The 21,808-nt window shown below is 39.4% G+C and overlaps 1 protein-coding gene across 1 annotated transcript in view; it reads right to left on the bottom strand.

The window, feature by feature from the left end:
• SLC25A24 (solute carrier family 25 member 24) overlaps nt 1-21,808 on the bottom strand; it is a 37,153-nt gene that overhangs the window by 4,686 nt on the left and 10,659 nt on the right. The window contains exons 2-8 of the mRNA XM_090048775.1: nt 13,222-13,348; nt 12,027-12,114; nt 8,417-8,528; nt 6,634-6,792; nt 5,552-5,704; nt 4,251-4,358; nt 1,233-1,400 (exon numbers count right to left, since the gene is read on the bottom strand). Of these exons, the coding sequence (XP_089904901.1) occupies nt 1,233-1,400; nt 4,251-4,358; nt 5,552-5,704; nt 6,634-6,792; nt 8,417-8,528; nt 12,027-12,114; nt 13,222-13,348 (915 nt within the window). The remainder of the gene's footprint in view (nt 1-1,232; nt 1,401-4,250; nt 4,359-5,551; nt 5,705-6,633; nt 6,793-8,416; nt 8,529-12,026; nt 12,115-13,221; nt 13,349-21,808) is intronic.

The raw sequence follows: 21,808 nt of genomic DNA, 5'->3' as shown, positions 1-21,808 counted from the left end.
AGACTTTATAGTAAGCTACAATTTTGAACAATTCATCTGCTTCCATTTATGTACTCAGTGAGCACTCTAGCCCAATCCAAAGCCCTTAACCATGTGTCACTGACCTTTATGACATTATTCTTCTCTCTAAAATTAAGCACTTTGCTTGATCAGACAGACAGAACACTCAGCACCATGAGGAAAAAAGTGCTTTGGGGCTGAATGACAAGCACCCCAAATTAAGTAAAAAAAAAATGTAGTAAATAAATTAGTATTAAAATGCATCTTCAAAGTTTATTGTGAACATCAGATTATTTCTACTTGAAATTTACTGGCTCTACTCCACTTAGATTTTTTTCAACTGAAATATACATGTGCTATGAACCATGGACAGGGAATGACAAGACAGGGTATTTCGCACCATGAGGCAACTGGAAAGTGATGTTCTAGAACAGTTAACATCAAGGAAAGCACTGGGCTACCAAGCCCCTGTCTAGACTGGAAAAAATGAGTGTTGCTTACTGTGTTAGCAGACTTGTGTTACAGTGTTTTTAAATACACCTTCCGCTGTATGGAGAGAAAGCCAGTGTTTTCACAATCATGTTGGCTGATCCAGATCAACTTTGGGGTCCTATTTAGGGCTCTAAAGGACAAAAGCAATACCATAAACTCCTTGTAGAAGCAAAATGGTAGCCAGACATGTCAGAGAAACCATATTTATGATGGGTTCAGATTACTGTAATCCACTCACTCATGAGAGGAACTGTGAAAAAAAATATTGTAAATAGTACAGGGTTTGGTAACCTAACATGATCCAAGACAATGACATGCTCGGCGCCAGAGATGTCTAGGAAGGCTATGAACATGTTGCACTGAAACCACTAGGTGGCCAACATCCAAATTTAAGGTCACTAAAATCCACTTCCTAAAAGTAAATCAGATCTTTATCCATAGGAGTAATTTTTACTCATGCCAGGAGAGTACTTAGTGATTCCAAGGAGAGAGAAGCTAACAGGGAGAAGCCAAGACTGCTATTCTGTGCCCCCAAAGTAGATTCTTCCAGAAAAAAAACAAACACATGATAAAGATGAGGAAGATGTTATAAACTGGTACAGATTACAACAACATGGGCTGTTTGTTTTATAATCAGTTGCATGAAACACTTGAACAAGCAAGTTACAGATGTTAGCAAGCGAGGTATAATTTACCGTTAGTTTACATTTTTACTCTACTTGTGTCTCTGATCTACTCACCTCATAAACAGCTAGATCTATGCCAGCATAAGGAATTATACCCAGAATATTGGGAATATAACCTTTGTAAAAGGCCTTTACACCTTCTCTTTTTAAAATCTTCTTGGCACAGTCAAACATCCCAGAATATTGTCCTGTTTTGCCCACAGCCAGTCTAGTCTTTAAGACCTAACAGAGAAAAATGCAGTTATATAGGATTATCTAATATCTAGCATATTACACCATGGTTTCAAAAGACAACCTCTTTACATTTTCCTGCTCTTGTAATAACTACATTTAAGGTTTGGTCACATCTGGTTTTATTATTTCTAAAAGGAACACCTCCCTCTGGAGTTAAATTTGAGAATCAAATACAGTGAAAGCCTATATTAATTTCTTAAAGCTGTGTTCTGTCCTCCCATCCCCTTCTTATCTACAAGACAGACTTTTTTCTAAAATAAATTCAGAAGGCATCAAATGCTGAACTTTTAACTGAGGTTCTAGTTTACAATAATTGTATAAACCACACATAAAAGTAGCGACTGTGAAGGAACATGAACTAATTTCTTCTAAAATCTTTAGGATCATGATTTTGCATCCGAGAATGATGAAACACAGAAAGATTAAAGATTAAACTTCAAGGCACCTTGGGAAATTAAAATACATAGAGATCACTTTGTTCATTATTGACATGCTACAGCTATTTAACAGTACACATGATTCTACACAGCAGTTTAGCATACAGAAGTGAAGAATACAGCAGGAATTCAGCCTAATTATAGATTTCACAGGAAGCAGTTCCCTCATGCTGGCACTTTAGCTTTCTATTCTGGTCAGAAGCACCATACCAGCCACTTAATTGTAGTATTAAGGTAGTATTAAGAGAGGGGTACTTTATAGTAGAACAATTTGTCCATTCTTACATACTAAGATACTTGATCTATGACACAGCATTTAGGTTGTTTTATAGTTCAAAATGTCTATGTACTTAGAAGCCATCTATGATTTGACTGGACTGAGGGAAATGACTTCATTTAAAAACCATCACCATTAGTACAGAATGCAGTTGGTTTTTTCCCCTTTATGAGATACTATCAGTATGAATCAACATAGGTTCAAACCTGGCTGCTGGTGAGTCTGTGCTGAAATAGACCTGAGACTATAAGAGATGCTGTATAAGGTCAGACAACAAGTCTATCTACCCTGTACTCCGTTTTTTATAGTGGCAGAGCAGATACTAAGGAAAAAAAATGTAGGGCCTAGTCAGATTGATCTTCCCCCGCCCCTCTATTCCTACAGTTTCCAGTGCTCAGAGCCCTAGGAAGCCCTATTTTAGAAGATGCCCCCCATCATGTTTAATATCCACTAGTGAACCTATCCTGCATGAATCCATTTTTTTTTTTAATCTGGTTAAACTGCTGACCTCTGCAACAGCTAAAGGCAAACAGTTCCACAGACTAATTACACTGGAGGGAAAACAATTTCTTTTTGTTTTAAGCTTACTACCTAACAATTCCACTGGATCAGCCCCAGGTTATATTAGCGCAGAGACAGGAAGCAGTATCCTACCCAATCCCTATTTACTTCTCCATGCCATTCCTCATGTTAGACTCCTGTCATATCCCCTCCTCAGTCATCTTTTCTCTAAGATAAAAAGTCCTAACCTATTTAGTCACCCCTTGTATAGAAACCTTTCCATGCTCAGCATCCTTCTTGTGTCTTTTCTGTACTTTTCTGACTTCTACTATATCCTTTTTTTAAATGTGGGGAGGGGGACACCAGAACTACACACATTATTCAAATACAGGTGTGGCATGATCATATTTTCTGTTTAGTTTTCAAATTCCTTATTAGTCATTCCTAATATTTTATTTGTCCTTTTGACTGCTGCTGAACACTTGGCTGAAGTTTTCAGAAAGCTATCCACAAAAATCCCAACATCTTGGCCCCAGCACAAGCACCTCTGCTGCATTATATGAGTTAGAGGTTTTAGGAAAATACTGTACCTTGTAGCCAGACTGTAGGATGAGAAAAAGTTACTAGGCAGCCCTTCTGCATTCCCAACAGAAGTTACTACAGAACTATTCTCTCAGGTTCTATGTAGCATGGAAGAAATAACAAGCGGATCTACAAAGCCTATACTAAAGGGAAACTCAGAGCTGATTAACCTCCTCTGCACAGTTCACCTCCTCTACCTAAATCTTTCCCCACTTCCCACTCTCTGCACAGCTTCAAAAACAAAAAAGGAGATGACAGGGGGATCCAATAGTCATTAATGATGTAGAAAAAGTGAGTAAAGAATGATTGTGCATTGTTTCATAGTACAAAAACTAGGGGACAGCCAGTGAAGTTATCAGTCAGAAAACAATACAAAGTACTTTTTTACACAACACATAATCAGTTTGTGGAACTCACTGCTACAGGATGTTGTGGAGGTCAATATAATACACTGAATATGGGTAATGTCCAGTATAACTGGGTTTAAAAAAAATAAAGCATTAAACACATTTAGAGAAGAAGAGTCTATCAGGGACTATTAAACTCAGTCAAGGATGTAATTTCAGGCTAAGAACATCCCTAAGCCTAAGACCTCTGCTGCCTAAGACAGCATGAGGGGATGGATCATTCTACATATACCCTGTTTCAATTAATCTTAAAACAAACATTTAAAAGCTGCCCTTAATGTGAGTGCTTTTCTGAATGGGGAATTAATATGAAATCCATGCCACAAGAAGTAGAACACTAGCTTATGGCTTATAAAAAGGGGAAAATGACTCAGTCCCAATTTTAAAAATGACCTTTTAAAGTCAATTTAAATAAAAATCTGAAAACGGCAAAGAAATAATAAAAGCACCAGAAAGGAAAAAAACCTAGGTGTAGAACATACCACATGGGATTCTCAGAAAATATGTAGGAGCATTATGGGTGATTCTGAAACAGTAAGTCTATAGAATATAAGCAAACATAGTAATTAGGCACAGCTGAAGTCACCAGGATCTGGGCATTGGTCTCAGTGGAAACAGGTCTTGTTTTGCTTACCTCCATGGGATAAATAGCGGTCTGTGCAGTTGCGCCAGCCAAAGAACCAGATATAAATCTTTCGATTGTACCTATCTTTCCATCTTTGTTAGTAAATAGCTTCTTATACTGTGTAGGTAAGAAACAAAGGTATCATATGTCTAAGGCAAGCAGGTTCCATCAAAAGAAGCAGAAATATGGTACAATATACAAACCCAAGCACATGCACTACAGGGGTCTAATTAACCTAATAAACCCAGCAAAATTTTCACTCCAATTCTTTGCATTACAATTCAGAAGAGTATTGTGTGTTTTTCAACCCATATATGTCCTTTATACTAAAAGAGCTATAGACCTCATCCTCAGCTGACTCAAATAATTCTGGGACAAACAATAAGAGAGCCAAATTCTGCTAATCTCCCATAAAATCACATGTAAGTAATGGGGCAGAACACTGAATTCATTCTGGGGCAGACCCAGAATTTCAAATTGCTTGAGGACTGAATGATTGAGTATTATGTGCAGGAGGTAGTATAAATGTTATGTTCAGGTAGAACGAAGGGCAACATGTGTCACTGAAAAGCTGAGCAAAACTTAAGGTGCAAAATGCGGAGGAAGATGGGCAAAACTAGACACTAGTGAAAGACTACGAAATACCACTGAAATATGGTATTCAGAATCATGTACAGGAACTGTGAATGCAAGTGATGTACTGTAGGACTCTGGCAAGATGCAGCCATCTTAAACACTAAAGCAAAGATCAATTAGTGGATGTTCTAGTATCCTAAACCATAACTGAAAAGGAGAGCTCTTTCCAAAAAAAAAGATTAGGCCTTTAATATGTTGTAAATGCTGATTAAGAGACAAATATAACTCTGAAATTGAGGGCAAGGACATCTTACGGTAGCATAATGACATCTGATTTAACTGGAATCCTGTACACTGATATGTGCTAGAATAAAATAGTATGATAATTTTTGTGTGGTTGCCATGTAGAACCAAGAGTTAAGCAGTTAAGATTACAGCACCACTCCATAAAAGCTATGCAGGTAGGCAGACTGTTTAAAAAGGTCCAACAAATTTAATTTCTTACATACATTGGTCACGATATAAAAGCAATAATCTGCATAATCTTAGCAAGTAATGTGACTATGAAGTCAAATCAAGTCATTCTAAACTAGCAAAATGGATTCCTGGTCAATGATCAGAATTCCTATATTCTATAATAACTTCATCATCAATATTTTGATCATCATCATTTGCATTCAGGTTTTGTTTACTTGTTTTTAGAATTCAGCACTCCCCTTGATTTAATACATTACCTGTTCATATGCCCAGAACTTAATAGCTGTTTCAGGTGCAATTTTAACAACATTAACACCATTTCCTCTCCAAAGGGATCGGACACCTCCTTCTTTCAGCATCTGCTTAAAACCATCTACTATATTCATTTTATTTGACTTTGAACTGTGAACCTAAAATAACAGTAAGAAAAAAAAAACAACCTCAAGTTAGATACGTGGAGTCAAGAAACAGAGCACTTAAGCGTAAAATTTAAGTAAACAAATTAACTGATCAAAAAGCCCAAGAAAGGATTACTAAAATTAACAGGTCTCAGTCAAATATCTGTATTAGATCACCAATACTACAATCTAATTGACAGCCTTTTCCATCAATTAAAGACTCTTTTGAAAATCATCATCACCAGTATTTCTTGTTTTTATAGCTGTTGCTGTATTTCTTCCAAATCTAATACTGGGTCAAAAAGAAATATGAATGCTTGTTTTCTGTAGAATGCAGAAAATGCCTCAACACGCATAACCTAAATGCACTGTGGAATGTACTTTTTTTAGGATATATTGTATTTTCTATGCAGTGGTACGCAAGCAATTAATTAAATTCCTGTCATTCCAAGTATATGTAAAGTTCATATAAATTTGTTAATTATGTTGTTGTTGTACATACCTTCTCCCATAATAGTAATAATACACTGTTATTTTATACCAACATGATTGATTTTGATGACCTTCATTTCCTATCTTTTTTGTTAACTTTTTTGGATGCTAAAAAATTAATTCGAGTGCTCCACAAAACACTGTAAACAAAACCTTATTTTAAAGTGCAAGTTTTGAATACATGCAGAAAAGCATCAAAATAACTTATATACCAACAGCAAGGCAGAAAAAAAATATTCTAAAATTTACAGTCTAACCCTGCAACCTGTTATACTTACAAGAGCTAGTCATGGATTATTTCAGGATCTGGATCCTAAAGTAATACAACATATTAAATAGTTCAAAAGCTTCTCTAGAATTAAAATGCCACTAGTTTTCAAGAGCAATTCCCTGTTGAAAATGGCAAAATGACTTGCTAGAATTAAAGGTACTTCAGCGTTTCAACCTACCTGCATCAAGACTTTAAGACGATCTAACGGTGCTGTTCCTGTTCGAGACACAGCACCAGCCACTCCTCCTGATAACAGCTGTTTCCACCACTGCCCAGACTTTTTTTCTTCCTCTGTGAACTCATCTGGAATGGTCAAGCTATCACCTATATCCAACACCTGTTAGGATGCAAAGCAAAGTACAAATAACTTCTGGTCCGCTATCATCTGCTCAGTTATTTTACTAACAACTCTGACTGGCTGACCTACAACAGATGCCAAATAAATTACCACGTACAAAAAAAATTCGAAGTTAAAGAAATTAAGACTCTATAATGCACATACTGCAATTAACTTCATATTGATTTTCCTAGTCATTCACTTAAGAACAGCTCTAAAAAACAAGAATGCAAATAACTGTTTTTCCTTCTAAACAGATTATAGAATAATTCTCCCCTACATCCACCATTTCAAAGGCGGCACCATCATCATTAAAATGATGACAAACTTCTGTCTTGTGTACATCTGTAACACAGAAAATGTCAAGCTCAAAAAGCATTTCCAGCCAATGCTGCAGGTTAAAATCCTTACATGTTACTGCTAACCTTTCACCAATACTGCCTTCAAAATTAGTTTTTTAATTTCTTACGGAGGCTGTCACAACACTGGTTTTTCAAGGTAATTTAGTCATATATATTAATTCACAAATATTTTAAAAACAGCATTTCATAATATTGTTATAGCTGATACTTTAAAACAGAGTTTACATTAGCTGTTTTGTGTCAATTTACTACATCATTAATTTGGCTAAAGCATTGTGCTGTTTCTTCCTTTTACCAACAATTTTGCTACAGATACGTTCACAACCAAATGGTTGTTAGAAAAATCTGAAATTTTGCTTACAGATGTTTAGTTAAAGTAACTGTTCGACTGGATTGATGAGGAATATTACAAGTAATAGTGACCAAATTGCCCAAGTCAGAAGTTTACGGTTGTCCTTTTTTTAGTAGCTTAAATACAGCCCTTCATTTTCATCATGACATGCATAAATATGACAAAGAAAAGGCACTACTCTATTTAACACTGTTAGTTCAAATTTAGTAAATAAGTTACATCTGCTCTTAAAAGGAGAGAGAAACAAGTTTTTAAATAGGAATGGTAATGATTACCAGGAAGGTTGGATGTTTATTTTTGTTTAAAAATAAAAACAATTCAGAATACTGGGGAAGAGGTTTAGAGGTAACTTAGTCACACATATTAATTCACAAATATTTTAAGAGTAGCATTTTAAACTCAAACAGGAATATCTGTATGAGAATAAAAACATATCTGGAGAAAAAACGTTTTGTGATTTAGAGTGTCTATACATGAGCAGACTTGATTTATCAAGTATGATAACTAGCATGCCCCAGTAGCCTCCGGTATCTCGTATATCAGTGTCCCAGCACTTAAAAATGGCAGTGGGGGCGCTTTATCTAAAGCTCACTTGACAAAACTTTAATTAGAGCAGCTTTAATTACAGCAGCTCTTGGAGCTGGGTGCTTTAATTAGAGCAGTTCTCGAAGCCACTCTAATTAAAGTGCCTCTCCCATCCACTTCCAGAGCACATGTATAAACGCCCATAGATAGTACATTATTTGAAATATAGTAGGCCTGAAGCTTCTCAGAAGTTTTGAAATACTAAGATTAGTTTCCAGAGACATGAGTTTAAGAGCAAAATCCAGGTGAGGCATTCTTTGATGCCTAAAAAATCACATGTAATAAGTATAAAATTGAGCTGCACTAAAGCGCAAGCCAAACTTACAGTGGAATGTTTCCAGTAACGGATTATATCTTCAATGTCTGTAGCAGGGTTAAACATAAAATGATCCCGCCATTCATTCCAGTCCACTGTCATTGTCCCATCAGCATCAATGCTGAAACAAAATCAAAATAAAGTACAAAATAAATTACTTCTGGGGAACAGTAAAATAAATTAAACAAGAGAACTGCGCTAGTAGCAGCCTCATTGATAATTAACTTTGGCTTCCACATTATAACTCAGGCTGAATAAGCCACATCTCCTAGCACATCTAATATGTGCCCCTTTATACAGTACTGCATAATCTCCAGCTCTGAGCATTATTGTTGCATTCTTCAATTCTGGATGCAAAATAAGAAGGTTTACTCCCCTGGAATATGACATTTTCTGCCAGCCAAGTAAGTGGAAGGAATATAGGAAATTCAATAGCATGTCCATGGGGTCAAAAGCAGGAGACCAATAACCAGTTCTCCTGTGTTCCCTTCCCATTTCCACCACTTCCACAAGTAGCCTTTAGCAAGGCACTTAATCTGTGTGACAAACCTTCTCCCATCTGTAAATCAGGAATAATAAAACATACCGCATAATAGTGCTCTAGTATCTACTCCACATCTGGTGGGATCATCAAATTCAAAGTTATTATCCCAGACTGGAATTATCCTACCTTGCTACACACACAGTATAGGGCAGAAACTTGTTCTTTTCCAGGAGTTGGGCTTTATTTACAAAGAAGTACCAACGTATTCCAGCCACCCGTTTCTTCAGACGCTTGCCTGTGATTAGGCTTCCTCTTACAAGTATTCAATTAATACTCTCTCTGCTCTAGCAGCCACAAGGCAGAATGAAACTATGCCTGAAGTTTTTGGTCTTGTGGGGTCATTCTTGTTATAATCTTCAAAAGTAAGACCCTGCATTGTGACCTAAAGTTCAGGATTGGGCCAGCTAAAAGAATTAATAAGTATACTTTCACAGCACAAGTTGTCTCCATTTTCATATTCTGATCACTCCACCTGCCACTCCCCTGTGAGAACTGTCTTCAGTTTTGGTTTTTGGCTTTATTACATCCATGTTTCAAAAGAAATATTTGTTATTCAAACCCAAGATTACACCCGAAGCCTATTTTTATTTCCAGCATTGACATACCACAGAATCCCTAGCATACAAACTTTATTTAAATCACCAGCGATCCTGGTTTTCTCTGTTAAAAAAAAACCCAAATCCACAATTTTTTTGTGATTAAAATGAAACACTGCTCTAAATATACATATCAGTTGAATAGTTGAACACAGTTTTATTGATATACTTACAATTTTAATGCAATTTGGAAACCTACCAGTACCTCAACTGTTATAATAAAATGAATTCTAAATACCTATATATTTTGGCATTTGGTTTAGGTTTCTTTATCATGGAAAATAAGAGCTCCCTCTGACTCCTTTGCTCACCAGGATGCAGGTCCAGCTGCAGCTGTCCCCCCATTGCTTTGTGGCACTGAGCAGCCCTGACATGCTGGTGCCCCTTACTCCCAAGCCAGTCCCCCCAGCCCTGCCAATTCCCCTCATTGCCAACCCACAGCCCCTTCCTACTTCTTACTTGCTCTCTACCAGCAGCAGCTCCCCGATGCACCAGGATGCGGGTCCAACTGCAACTTCCCCACCCCATTGCTTTGTGGCACTGAGCAGCCCTGACATGCCAATGCTCTGCCCCTGTCCATGCCATTGCCCCTCACTCCCAAGCCACAGCCCACCCCCCAAGCCCTGGCAGTGTCACCTGCACCCCCCTGCCCTGCTGGCTTTCCCTGCAGGTAGGAATGTAAATATCATTTAACATACTATTCATTTAACCTCTTCCAATTATATTGGTTAAATGGTTAACAGATAGGCCATACATAGTTTAGTGACCTCCAGGAGGAATGGCTCCAGCTCCCTACCTCTTCATTGTGCTCCTGGTGCTGCACAGGTCCCAAACTGATGGTGGAGAACAAGCTGCAAGCAAGGGGTAGTGTGTGCAGCTGAGCCACTAGGCAGTGCTGCCCAGCTACAGAGCTGTGGCTTCCCCTCGCCACCACAGGCAGGGGCAGGGGATGGGGTTGTGGACATCTCCTGTGCCAAGATCCCAATCCTGCTGCCATGGGGAGCAGGGGGAAGGTACAAGGCCCCATGAAGGGACCAGATGGAGCCTTCCTGCCACAGCATTGAGACTCCCAGCTGCACCATGGGTCTGCCTGCCCCCTCACAGTAGCAGGACTTGGACAGGACGACCGGCTCCCTGCACCTCTCATCATGCTTGTGCTGCTGAAGCCTGTATCTGGCATGCTCCTCCATGCTGCCAGGCTGAGCCCTCCCCATCTTGCCCCGAGGAAGGTTGTGGGGGGAGGTGGGGGTGGAAGCAGTTTGGTTTTAGCGGGGCAGCCTCCACAGGGCATGCTGCATCCTTCCCCCTCCCACTTGTGACGCTGGGGCCACGTGACACCTAGTCCAGCCCTGAGGTGGGGCTGGGTGCATGGCTGGCTCAGGCCAAGGAACCACTGCAGCAGCTGGAGCAGGCATTGCCAAGTCTTATGGGATTGCTGCTGGCCCTTCACGCAGTGAGCAGAGACCCAGGGCATTTCTGAGGGGCAGCAACACAGCAGCTCCACCCTGGAAGGCCACTGTTGTAGCCCAAATGCTGTCCCCAGGATCCCTGCCATGCTACCGCCCCTCAGGAATGCCCTAGCGCTGCTGCAGAGGGGCCAGGCAGACCCCCTGCATGGCTGGGAGTCTCAGTGCTGTGATAGGAAGGCCCTGCCTGACCACTATGGGGGAGCTCAGCACCTTCCTCTCTGTGCATCAGGATCCAAGCACAAGAAAGGTTCACAGCCCTGGCTCTGTCCGCAACCGCAACCTCAGCCCCTGCTCATCAGAGTGAAGGAAAGTGACAGCTCCATGGCTGGGCAGCAACCTCTAGCAGATTAGCTGCATCTGACCACTGCCCGTTGCCCACAGTTCGCTCCCTGCCAGCAGTTTCCTACTTCAAAGGGGAAAATCCGGGTTTTTCTCCTTTAAAAGGGAAAACCTGTGTTTTTCTACATTTTCCCCACATGAAACAGAAAACCTGGATCCCTGTTAATCACTGTGTCAACCAGTTAGCAATGAGAAATATTATTTCATTTGATTACAAACTTTAAGACTTTAAGTCCTATCCATACATGTAAACCCAGCCTCACAGAAGTACGTAAAAAATCTCTACTATTACATTTGGAAAGGGCTTCACAGAACTTTAGTTCTCTGCACAAAGCAAACAGAATATATTCTTGTTGTTAAATTGTAAGCCAATAACTATTCATTTTGTAGAATACAAGAGTTTATAATATACATATCAGATTACAATAGGGCAGCTGTGATAGTTGTTAAAAAATGCTTTTAGAGTTGCACATTAACTTAATAAATGAATGAACAGAAAATGTATTACTTGCATTAGTCTCAAAGATGGAATAAGGGCTACATATTAGAATAACTCATACTATTCTGTATACATTTAAGAATGAAAGATGAATACTGCATTTTCTTAAGCAATAATTAACGCTTATTAGAAATGCATCAAGAACACTGAGTAGAAATAAACAAACACAAACCTTTGTAAGATTTTTTCTGCCTGACGCTCTGAAATATTTATACCCAATATCTTGAGTGCCTGGACAACCTCTGATGCTTCAATTCTTCCTTAAAATGTTATAAAAAAGGAAATGTTAAAAGTTCCTTCAGATCTTGCTAAATGCAAAGTCAATGACTTCTGATCCACTTAAAAGACTTGGAAAAATCATTAAATAGCATTATACGGTACATTCAAAGCAGCACAGAGCATTTAAATTTATAAGCTTATAAACATATACTTTCATTATCTCTGCTAAGTCACTATAATACATAAATAAGGACCTATTCAATTTGCGATTTTGTGGAAATGGACATTTTGCAAAATCAGGCATTGCTCGCTGCCCCCCAGTGGGAGCTAACAGTCCTCATAGCTACCGTGGCTCGGCCTTGCAACCCGCTGAGGGGTGGAGGAAGCCACTGGCACAAAGAGGAGCAGCCAAGATGGCAGCCACCTCCCCCCCCACCACTGCTGATTGCCTGAGAAAGTTGCCCATCACACAGCCCCATCCATCTCTGCCAATCAGCAGTGAGGGGCAGGGCAGCAGAATGGACAGCTGTCTTGGCCAATCAGCAGCAAGGGACAAGGCCACATGATGGACAGGCCTCTCAGCAACCAGCAGTGAGGGGTGGGAGCCACCAGAGCCCCTTGATCAATCGGCGGCATGGCAGGGCTGCCACTATAAACCCATGAAAATTCGGGCAGTCCCACAAAATCGGGCCATGAAACTAATGACCTGATTCTTGATTCCGGTAGGTCCCTATACATAAGGATGTCACTAACATGCTATAGGAATAATGGATATAAATATCTAGTTAGTCAATTTCTATCAAAGACTGAGAAAAATATTTTCTGGTTAGAGACTTCCTCACAGCTACCCCAGCTATGGAGCAAAGATCCTCAGGCAAGCTTACTCTAAGCCTGTAAATGAAGGAGAACATAATAATTTTACAGCCTTTAATTTTTTTTAGTCTGTGAATCCAAGATGGATAGTAAAATTATTAAGTTCTCCTTATCCCACCAACATAAAAAAGGAAGCAAGTACAGGTTTCATGTTCACATGTTGCATTCTGTACATTTAGTTCAGTATATGTACTGAACAACAATGTATCTTTTCATTCAAAAAGCATTTTGAACACTAGGAAAAAGTGGGGGAAAGGGGGGAAATCAAGACATACCATCATTGTTTTTGTCCAGACTCTTAAATGCTAGTTTCATCTTTTTCTCATGGTCTTTAAGATATTGCATAAATTCTTCAAAGTCTAGCTGTCCATCCTGATTAGTGTCTCCAGCTTGAAAAATTTTCTGTTGGAGAAAAATAAGTCAATACAAATTAGTATAATAAATATTAATGCATTTGAATACTCCTTTCCAAATAATGCCATACAACAGCATGGCACAGTATAGGTCAAAATTAACAAATTTTCATCCCAGTTCAGGAAAATATTTTCTAATTAACAGAATATTAATTAATATTAACAAATATTGACTTTATAGTTGTGCTCAAGTTCTAAGATTTAGGCACATGCTGAATACTTACTTAAACTGATATGGTCCCAATTCCAGAACTCTATTATTTAGCATATATACCACTTTAACCCAAAATATATATATCAGGGTCCCAACCATTACTCTCCTGGGGGCTGCCAACCTGCACTCCAAGATACATTTGTTTGAAAGCAAAACAAAGCAAACCAGGAAAAGGCCAAATTTCAACCTAAAGTCTCTAAGCTTTTGTATTGCAAGGAAAACTTTCAAAATGTGAACCTAGTGTAGCCAATACAGCTATATCTATGCTATCCACCTAAATTAGTTATTAATTATGAAAATTAATGATGACAATGTGAATGACAGCAAAGTTGGCCTTTTCAGTACTCAAACACTGCATAGAAGAAAAGTGCTTCATAATACGCAGCTCTGAAGTCATCTACACTGGTATCTCAAAAGGGCAGAGTTTCAGAAGGTAACACTTTTTTCTTAACAATTTCCACCCATAGCTACACTACACCACACCCAGAGTGAACACGAAAATACTGTTTTTGTCCCATTTTTCACCAGGAATGCTACTTTAATTAGAAACTATAAAGAGGAACATAGAGATAAAATATCCTTTCACATAATTCTAGATAATAAATTAACAATGAGGTAGAAATAGGGCATGTAAACAATATACCTGCAAGGACATTGAGACCTTATAAGGTCCTTCCTTTCCAGCCCCTACCCTCCTACGAACTTCTGCTGTTAACCTAGTCACACTCTGGGAGTACATACTTGAGAGAAAAACACATATTCAAGTTGTGACCTAACTTTCTAAGCAGCTTTTATTCTACATTTATCACTGAAGCATCAGAACACCTTGCCATGTTTGTGTCTGGAGAACTGATAAATAGGGAGTTACAGCATGCTAATCACTTGGAGCAGAGAAGTTACAGTGACACTCTACTCTCAGCTCTTCCGAGCAAATATCACCTTCTGTATTCTGCCCTCCTTTGACATGCAGAGCTCTTAATGAGATGGAACACTGAATGAGAAATGCACTGTGGTTAGAATACTGATCAGAGAACAGAATGCTTCCCTTAATTTGCAGCATTCCAAAGCACCTCATGGTTCACTTGAAATCTCTCAAAAAAGCAAGAATTGCTTAAATAGATTGATATAATTTATAACTGAAAATGCTTAGTGCCTCCAATACAGTATCTGTGCTAAACAACTGATAGTCCACATTGCTAATCCTAGTCGTGAACTTGCCAGACCCCTCAGCGATTACTCCTTTTCAAGTCATGGTGAGCTACTACTCTGAATACATTTTTATTTCCTCTTCACTCCCACAGCTCATCTGTGCTTTTCTTTCCCATTTCCAAGGATTCCTGTTTCACCAGTCTTAAATGTCTGGCAAACTTCATCAAATGGGGCCCCAAACAGTTTACCCAGAATCCCTTTGTCACCCTCTCTCTCAGCCTGTTGCATATGATTAGAGAGGCCCCTACCTCCATGAAGTGGAGCCAGACCATGTTGCCCTGCATCTCATTTGCATGTAAATTTTTGGAGGATCCCAGAACTTGTGACAAGATCACCCAGCTCCAGTCATGAGTGGGGACTAATTAACACATGGCTGTGGAGTGGGGAGGAGGAGAGGTGAATCTGAAGTACACACACATACTGACCAATGCTGAGCTTTGGGGTCATCACCATGGCTTGAAATTCTGTTGACTCTGCTGGGGCCCAGGCCAATGCACTATAGGGTAAATCATGAGCCCTTTGGCTTTGGACTAATATCATACATAGTGGGTGTGTCAACATGTGCTTGACAGCACAGTTCTTACTGCACTGTCCCAGTGCTGCATGGGTCATTTTTGACGCTACTGCACAGTAGCAGCCGTGTCACGGTTCATGTCTGCCGACACTATGTCACTGTAACAACATAGCATCTCGTATAGATACGCCCAGTTTGTACTATACATAGGTCGGTACAAAAGCTCTGCTTAAGAGTATGTTTATGGAGTACCTGTGCTAAAACTTGCAACAATTTCAAAAAAAGATAAAATGCATCAATTCTGGATAAACTAAGCCTATGGGTACTCAGTAATTTACCAATACATAAATGACTACAGACATGCTTATTTCAAAGTCAGTGTTTTCAGATTTCCATGTGCTCAACAAAGTCTGACATGACCAAGAGGGGGAAGGGGCTGTAGGGGAAGAAGTTGGGGGGGGGCAGGGGGCAAAGGGGCTACATGACCCCTCCAAATTCATTTTCCCTGCTGTAGCAGTGGAAGGGGGACAAATTCAAAGCAAACCTCCAATAATTAAATTCTATACCTGCAAAATTATAACAAATTTATAAATTATCCATATATCAAATCACATTATTGGGGGGGTTCCCTTATAATTGAATAAATACAGTAAGTTGCTACTATACAGGTTTCCTTCACTTTATGCAGGTTCTGTATGTGCAAACTCACTCTTATCCAATGAGTTCACCCTTTTTATACCAAAAATTCATTATATACAAGGTAAATCCACTCCTATGCAATTGGTGTGGTGGAAGCCCTCAGTCAGCTGCTTTGTGCGGTGCATTGTGGGAGTGATGCACACCAAATTATAGTCTCCTCTGTAGGGATCTATGCGCCTCACTCATTGTCTGCGATGTGTTTCTGTAGTTCCCACCTCCATTACGGTACTTCCCTGTGCTTGTGTGTACTGTCTGCTCCTGGCAAGTACCAAAATTGTCTTGTAAAAGTGGTAAAAATAGGTCTGGGGGTCAGTACAGTCGAGGTCTTGGAACGTATCCCTATTGTTTACATTGTAAAGCAGGGTCCCTTTATGAGAATTTGAGTTATGTGCCATTTTCCAGGAACGCATGTACAGCATAAAGCAAGGGAAACCTGTGCTGCTACTTCTGTCTGCATTCCACAGAAAGACTTATAGGAATATAAGCAAGACTTTGTTCTGGCTCATAGCCCCAGTGAGCTAACTGCCAACAACAGAGAATTTCTACTGCTCAAAAGGATATCAGCCAAAAAGAGCACAGATTCCTTGTAGAGTATGGAGAGACTGCAATTAGTGGAGGAAAAGGAGGAAGGAAGAAAGGAGGGAAGGCAGAGGGGGACAAAAAAAAAACCCAAGAGAAAACACCCAATTGTTTTATTTGAAAACTGAAGTCATGAGAAAGTGACACATAATTTTACAAGGTCCTGGTCAGCCTTCACCATTTTTGTCATGGTAGAAGGAGGGAAAAGCAGACACCCATTCTGCTGATCTTAGAACTTTGAAAGTACCAAGAAGGAGGAGGAGAGAAAGAAAAACAGAAGAGAAAAAAAAAGAAACTTTTCTGTTACCTAAAATATCAACCGATTATTTTGGAGACGCAGTTTTGGATTAAAATGATTCTTCCCATGTTTCCGGCTGGATGAAGTCTATCACCAGCATAAAGACTCAGTTTCTTCCCTCTGCCTAACTTTAAAAACAAATAAAGAAAGGAAAAAAAGCAGCAGCACTCACAGGGAAGAAATTAATTATGCAGTGAGGCTTATGTATTCCACAATTATAATCAATGCAGTTATGCCCATTTAAGCCTACGGAGAGTCAAAAAAGAACAACTCCATGGCAACAGATACCCTTTCAAGGGTGCTAGAGGCTAGGTGGAACTGCCACACAGGCCTCTTGCACTGTCAAATTAAGAAGGGCTTCAAGCATGAGTGCATGCTCCTTCCTGCAGGGTTATCACCAGATAAACCGAAAGCAGGCAGAAGACCCCAGACTGCCACAACCCTTCCCAGTCCAACCCCTTATGCTCTTCCCAGAAAAGAAGCAAGCAAGGCAGGGGGAACTGTCACACACCTCTTACCAGGAGGAGCATGGCAGGGCTGGATCCACAAGGGCTGTGGCAAGGGCAGTTGCTCCTGATTACATTAGGGTTATCTGGCTGTGTACAAGGTGCGCGGGGCAGTTTCACCTGGCTACCAGAGTGGCAGCAGGCCCCCAGTTCTCAACTGGGATGATGCTAAATTTTAAAAAGTTATAGAAGGTGCCCTGAATCTAAAAAGGCTGAAAACAACTTGTCCAAGACATGCCCTCCCAAGATCACCTCAAGAAATCCCTTGACTCCAGCATTTGTCCAGTGTCCTATTTAAACCTTTTTCATTTCTACCGAGGAAAACTTTTACAATCCTTGCAATCTCCTATGCCTGATGAAGGGTGCCTGTGCCTGAAAGCCTGCAAATAAAAAACATGTTTTTGCAAACATCTAGTTGGTCTAATAAAAGATATCACCTCTGCCACAAGTTTTGATTCCCTTTGCCTCTAAACCAATACAGCTACAACCTGGATACATGACTGTTTAAGCATATGTGCCACAGAGATTTCTGTTTATCTTCCTGTTCCTTGCTCTCCATCATTCCCCACAAGGTGAAATTAAATCAATTACAGTGTATGGCCCTTCGGCTCTTGCTCAGAGCCAGACACTAAAAGAGCAGATACCTGGCTTGCAGCCACAGCATAGGGGGAGGTATGGTATTAGGCTGATGGCCTGACCTGCCTGCAGAGCAAGCACTGCATTTCCTGCCTAGACTTGCTAAGGAATTGCCACACCCTCATTGAGCTCCTACAGCACTAGAAAAAAAATATTTCTCCAAGGTGTGTCATTTAATTTCTTGTCATTTAAAAACTTTAAACCCAAGCAATAAAGATAACACATTACACACACAGAGCACTGGTAATGATAACTAGTTGAGAGAGCCAAACTCCACAATGCCAAAAAACAGTAGTATTATCTTTTAATGCTAAAACCCTTCACATCTGATTGGGATACCCTGGTTTGACGTGCATTGGACTACCTAAGTACAGCAATGGCTTTTTAACAGGGTCATTGTTCTGCTCCTCTTCTTTTAATGAAAAAACCCACCTTTTTTTAATCTAGCAGAACCAGGCAGACGTGCCTGAGAGGCTGCAGAGGGCATGTAGCTCTTAAGATCCTTCATTTTTTTTAAGGATAAACAGAGAAAAGGTAGGAATGACACTGCAATGTTTAGCTTCTCTCCAATATTCTCAGTTACACCCATCACTAAGGTTTTTGCTGTTCATAAATGAACCAAGATGCTCATTGCCAAAGAGAAAAAGTTGCAAACACACTCTCTTAAACCCTAAATATTATGTACCTTTACTTTATGGAGCAAGGATAACTTCTATACATTCACATCTTCTATATGATGGGGAATAGAGAATACATGAGGACAAAAGATATTTTACGATTAAATGTATATTGTCTTTTGAATTTCTGAAAATGTTATAACTATATCATCAATTTCAATGTTGAAATTATGTTTTTCCAGCTTTATCAGGCTCAGGTGTTTTTTTTTTTTTACTGCTCCCAAAACTGAGAAGGAAGGTTATAAAACCAAACTAATCAGCTTAATCACAAAGTCATTACAATGTTATTTTAACTGACTAGTGGCATTTTATAAAATGTTTAAAAAGTCAGAATTCACTTAGCAGTTTCTGGGTGTTCCTAACTTCCTGCCTTTTCATGGAGAGAAGATAACAAGTAGAAGGGAATAGCATTTAAAGACTTAATTAGTACAATTAGTGACTCAATTATTCTGTAAACTATGGCTATAGCTAATAAAATGCAGTTTCACATATAACATAGATGGAGGGGAGGGGTAAGCACTTCAAAAAGGACAGCATAATATCTAGTTGCAACCAGAAATGTTCATGTGACCTGTTAATGCCAGACAGATCTTATGTATTGACCAGCCATTCCATTCCATGAAATGCTAGAGAAAAAAATGCTTATTGAATTCCCTGTCCAGAGGTGTAACTAGCAAGTTTTACATCCTGGGCAAAACCCCGGCAGTGGCGCAGGGGACACAGCCCTGGGCTAAGCCCTGCTTGGGTGCGAAGGGGCCAAGCACCAGACTATGATGGTGGGGAGAGGTTACTGCTGCTGTTACAGTTATGACACAGGGCTGCTGACACCTCCTCTAAGTGGGCACCCAGAGCTGGTGCCATGCTCACCCACTCCTATCACATACTACTACCCCTACCACAGCACCCTAACTCTGCAGACTTTTCTAACACTTATTAGACTGCAAGCTTCCTAGGCTGCCAAATTCAGCCCTAGCAGAAGTAAAAGCAACTCTAGTGTCTTCCCTGGATGTGCACTTTCTTATACCAAGTCTAACTTTGATATTTTGTCCTTCTATTTATATCTGTAAAGAACTACATATGCAGCACCTTGTGATTAAATTGCCTGACCCCCAATTTTGGAATAGTTAAACCCAGAATACTCTGCTTCACAAATTCCAGTTAAAAAGAGAATTTCAAATGGATTACTGTAATCTCTTTCTCATCAGGGATAACTAGCTGTGGCACAGCACTGCAGTACACTAACATGGCGAGTGCTCCCAGTACCTCAGCCAATCTATGTGTCACTACAAGGCATTGCACTAGTCATATACCCAGACCCGACAAAAACGATTTCCTAAATGTCTTTTGTATTTTTTATTATTTTCTTTCCTATAGTGTAAGTTGTACAAAGAGCCTTTTCTACCGTTAGAGGCAATATCCACATCCACAACAGAGGATGCTAGAGCCATTCTATAAAGGAACTGCACTAATAACAAGTGCATTCCAGGCCACCATGGACAGCACTTCATACAGTATGTCACCTTAGCCTCACCCTCTTTACAGTACCAAGGGTCTTCATTTCACCCACCTATATTCATAGTAATGGAGTCTCTACAAAAACAGCACAGAATGGGAGATACAAACTGTCTTATAAATCAACCACTTAACTACAGCTGCACATGTGTTTTGGCTCCGCATATATTTGGCAAACTGACCTTTCTACTGAATAGGAAGGCTACCACAGAACCATCTCCTTCTTAAAACACTTGTCTTAAAAAAGTCAACAGATTTTCACTGGCTTGGATTTTTTCATGCCATTACAAAACCATGATTCAGCAAAGCACTTAAATATGTGGTTAAGGATTTCCTGAAATGATGTCCATTTTAGCTAATCTGTGTTGCTGCAAATTAGACAAAAAGAAAGAATTATAATCCCTGATAACATTCTTACAAAAAATCCTGGCCTTTTCACTGGACCCTGTTTTAGAGTGGGGAGGGGCAGGGAAGCAGTCACTATCATCATCACCACCACCACTACTATTAACTTAATATTAAAAATGTTATTTCTTAGATGTTTAAAGTATCTTAAGTAAATCTGATAAAGTAATCTTTTTCATGAAGACTCAAGCTCAACCATGGACAGAACTAGGAATTTGAAAATGGGGGTGCAGAAGGTACATTATCACATATAAAACAACACATTTTTCTCCAGTTCAACAGAAACTATAAGCTTCCTATAGTGCAAGTCGCCTAGCACTATATCAGTCAGTTCAAGATTGAAGCAAAAACAAGTATCTTTATTGGAACACACGTTAAATTGGCTACATCATATACAATGTATTAAAAACACAACAAACTAGGCAAAAATAATCAAAACACAATGTTTCATTGGAAATAAGTATACATCTCAGCTTCATAAAAAAAGATCTAGGACAAGCATTTTGATAGTTCATCCAATACTCCACTGAAAGTTATTTCAACACCTACATTAAGCCAAATTAATGTTTTTGGCTAGGATTAAAAATAGACCACAGGGCTATGAAATAGGAGCATTACCAGGAGCAGCTAACAGCAGAATTGCAGAAGAAAGAGTAGCTTAATTAGTGGAATGTCGAGACCATTAAAATGGAGAGAGGGTCATTAGCACCTCAGAACTGAAAAGTTTAGAAAGAGTTAAGTAGATTACAGTGATCCAAGAAGTCAATTGACTCCCTCACTGCTGCCAGAATTGAAGTGCTGCAGCTACAAAACAGCTGGTTTCAAACTTTGGCTAGACCAGGAATCAAAGCAAGGCAAGACTGTACCACTGTACCTCCCCTGGATCTACCGCTAAACACCACTGTATATGTGTGTTAATTCAAAAGGTAATAGGTATTATTGTTTTTTATCAAATCTGTTATTAAAACAAAAATCAGATATTACTGGGGAAACTGTTGTGAGCTTTCGTAATTACATCCTCATAAGCTTACACTAGTTATTGGTACAACTTTGGACCTGTTATGCCTGCTCCTTCAGCTCTGAAGAGAATTAAGCAGTTACAATTTTCATTTAAATGGGACCCAAAAGTATTTCACTACTAAAAAAAAAATAACATGTGTACTTAGTCCTAATCACAGCCAGATTCCAGTATGACTTTAA

Source organism: Crocodylus siamensis, chromosome 5, assembly GCF_052110815.1.
Source record: "Crocodylus siamensis isolate JL-2025a chromosome 5, ASM5211081v1, whole genome shotgun sequence".
Lineage (NCBI taxonomy): Eukaryota > Metazoa > Chordata > Crocodylia > Crocodylidae > Crocodylus > Crocodylus siamensis.
Note: the sequence above shows the minus strand (reverse complement) of the source record. Positions and strands in the feature narration are given on the sequence as shown.